Source organism: Buceros rhinoceros, unplaced genomic scaffold (genome assembly GCF_000710305.1).
Source record: "Buceros rhinoceros silvestris isolate BGI_N320 unplaced genomic scaffold, ASM71030v1 scaffold39303, whole genome shotgun sequence".
In the NCBI taxonomy this organism is placed as follows: domain Eukaryota; kingdom Metazoa; phylum Chordata; class Aves; order Bucerotiformes; family Bucerotidae; genus Buceros; species Buceros rhinoceros.
In genome coordinates this window covers 1-3,275 of record NW_010402534.1, presented here as the reverse complement: position 1 = coordinate 3,275, position 3,275 = coordinate 1, and the positions used below count along the sequence as shown (strand labels likewise).

The 3,275-nt window shown below is 39.0% G+C and overlaps 1 protein-coding gene across 1 annotated transcript; it reads right to left on the bottom strand.

The window, feature by feature from the left end:
* Positions 1 to 491: 491 nt before the first annotated feature.
* Positions 492 to 1,677, bottom strand: LOC104490390 (cytochrome c oxidase protein 20 homolog; the record flags this gene model as incomplete). The annotated part of the gene is made up of 3 exons (XM_010132665.1): positions 492 to 785; positions 1,344 to 1,407; positions 1,563 to 1,677. Coding segments are annotated over 3 exons (321 nt in total), but the record flags the coding sequence as incomplete, so codon positions are not given.
* Positions 1,678 to 3,275: the final 1,598 nt, after the last annotated feature.

Below are 3,275 nucleotides of genomic sequence, written 5' to 3'. Positions count from 1 at the left end.
TTAGACTGCTTCTGAAGTGTGACTTTATTGGTAGTTGTGCACAGAGCAAAAATGGAAACCCTTCAACTTCACAGTGTATGTACATTATTGGAAGTTATTCTGCGGCAGAAAATCTCACAGTGGCTACTGGTATCACCCACCTTGCACAAGCAAAGCCTTCACCTGCTTTCAATATTCCTGTTTCACCAACAGCACAATTAACAGTAGCACTGAAGGATACGTTTACTCAGAGTACAGCTGATGAAAATATTTACCTGCAATTAAATGGAATGTAATTGTAACTTCGCTAAACCAAACCATTCTGTTTATAATGGAAGTTAAAGCAGTCCCAAAACACTGTCATTAATCCTCTGAGACCCTCCAGTAGAAGAGGACTGACCCTCCAGTCAGTTTCCAGATTGTTTAGCAGGAGGTCATTCCTAACTGCAGAGGTAGTCACACACATACAGACCTACGTGTACGTCATAAAGAAAGGCTTGTATACTGACTCAACAGATTCACTATTAATTTCTTGCTCACATTTGCCAGGAAAACCAGCATGATTTATCAGTTTTAGGCATCTCACACATTTACAGGGAAGAGTGCCCGTTTTGGACCACCTTCTCCTACAGCTGTATTAGACCACAGATTCCTCTACCGCAGACTATGAATCACTCCTTTCATTGCCAACATGTTTTCTTTCTGGATCAAGAGAACTGCCTTCAAATAACATTTTGTTTCTCATTCCTTCTTTAAGCATTCTTTGACGGATCCTGTGTTGGGCCAAATTGTACCTGCAGTAAAACCTAGAGGAGAGGATGAAAAGAGAAGACGATTCGCTGCTTTATATGTGTGACAGTAGCAAATCAGAGTTATTCAGCCAGTTGAAACCACGTATAATAATGCTAGCAAAAATCATTATGAGGCGATACCTAATGAAAATACTAGAGTAACTGCTAGTTCTTGAAGGCAAACATTATGCCACTGAGGAGTGGAACATACAAGTCCAATGAAAAATGCTGATTTCTGTAATTTAGATCTTAATTTCATGACCATTTAGGATGCTGCCTTTGTAATTAGGACAGAAGGATGCCATATGTGAAATAAAAATAGAATTAAGAAAGACGGAAATAACTCAGTGGTTTGATCTCTTAGGACTCAGGAAAGAACAGCTACGATTTTTAAAAATATATTAACATAAAAATTCAAAGGTATTGAACACTTTTCTTGCTTTGGGGAGAAGGAATAGGACGCTTTGCGAGACAAGTTTTTTTACGGAGTTTTAAAAACACTGTGAAAGGTTGCATGGGGACCGTGTTGTACAAAACAGCCAGTGCAGGTCTGTCAAGAAGCATTTTACATACCAGTATCCTAACATTGTGCAAATAAAGCCACCGACTGCAAAGTCACAAGATCTTCTAACTCTACCTGAAAGAAAAACAAAAAATCTCCAAAAAATTAAGAGAAAAAACCTTGGATGACTTCCCATTATTAATAAAACCTAACAGCAAATAAGAATTAATTTTTCCGTGCAATGAATATATATAATAATAAATACATAAAATCCAGAAAGAGGTACTTACTAGTTGCTAAAAAATGTCCGAGACCCACAACCAAAGATCCCAGGGAGCCATAGAGCACTGATTCTCGTGCACATGGGACGCTTTTAACATCAAGAAATCCCAGGAGTTTAAAGGACTGTAAGGAAAACCAAACAAAAGCCCACACAGCATGAATACAAAAAATTGCTTTTGTAGATGTCTATAATGGCAACTCCTTTGTAAAACTGACTTGTCATCTTAGTAGTCAAAAATATCCACTTGAGGATTTCCTACTTCCTGGGTTGTATCTGAGCAAAAGCGAACATGCACAGCTCTATCAGGAACGTTTCAGAAGAGTTCACTGTTGATTCAGGCAACATCATTTCGTTCAAACCTGTTGACCTGTCCTTTCTACTGAGTATTATAAAAGAACTATTTCATTTTTTCCTTTACGCTCCTCCCGAAAAGGAAGGAGGAAATCCCCAGTAATCCACCATCTTTGTTCAGAACCAACATGCATCACAACAAATAGGTAAGGTTACAATCAATTACGCAGTTACGCCAGGTAGTTTTAATATCTGAAAAGGCTAATGTGCTTAAAAAAAGTGAAATTACTGCAGAATGCACGTGTAGTAGAAAACCTTATACTGAACACTTAATAAGAACATTTATAAACTAGTAATTTTTAACCTAATCCTATCTATAGGAAGGGGCTGTGCACAGAAATTCTATATCCAACACCCAAGTTTTCTAATGAACCTACTGATAAAAATTATTCAAACTATTTAATACTCTGTCTCACATCTATAACCTATCCCAGCTCATATTTATCAGTTTTCTATTTAATTTTCAGATAATTACACGTGGCATTCACAAACCCAACTATGAGCTGACCAAGATGTTTTTCATTTTAGAGGTGCCTATACCGGCTTCTGCATAATCCAACTCTTCTGACTCGCACACAACTCATCATTTTCCACCTGATAAACATCCTTGCAAATGCATGCTGGTGCCACATGCAGGAGTGAGAAACTACATACAAAAAAGGCTTCGAGGTAACATGGGTCAGGCACATCTTTCTGCTATTAATTCTTTTGTTGCAGATAGTGTGAGAATTTGTCTTTGTTGTTGTTTAAATCCTTAAATACCACCTGTGTAGCTGTGTCAGCTATTATCTGGAATGATTTTTAACATTTTTCTTTTTAGATTACTTGGACACAGCAGGTTTTGAAGATGAAATACTATAGTCAACTATTTGTGGAGGGCTGACAACTCTGTCGTGAAACATGTCTGGCTGTGGCAATAGGGATGGCAAGCATCTGACAACAGCTGGATTTGTATGCAAGTATGGAAACCCCCATCAATAATTTTATGCGTTCCCTATGGACAACCACCAGCTCTTTCCACATAATCCCTGCGTACAAGTGAGACAAAAAGGATGTGGTCTCTGTTGGTCTAATCTCCTAGTGAGTAATTTCAAGTTCTCTCATATGGAAGGTGTCACTTGATACGTTGCTGTTGTTGACTAAGAAGGTATCCCTGCTACATCCACGCAGCATGATGCACCCTTTTAAAATAGCATTTCACCTGTTGCTATACTTGAAACACTTGTGATGTCTCTAACCATTGCTAACGACCGGCGCTGCAATGGCTCAAGTGTCACGACAGTGTTTCAACCACAAACAGAAAGCGCCGCGGAGGGCTTCGTGTTAAGACAAGCACAAGGCTCCCACCCCACCCGCTCGGCCCGAGGGG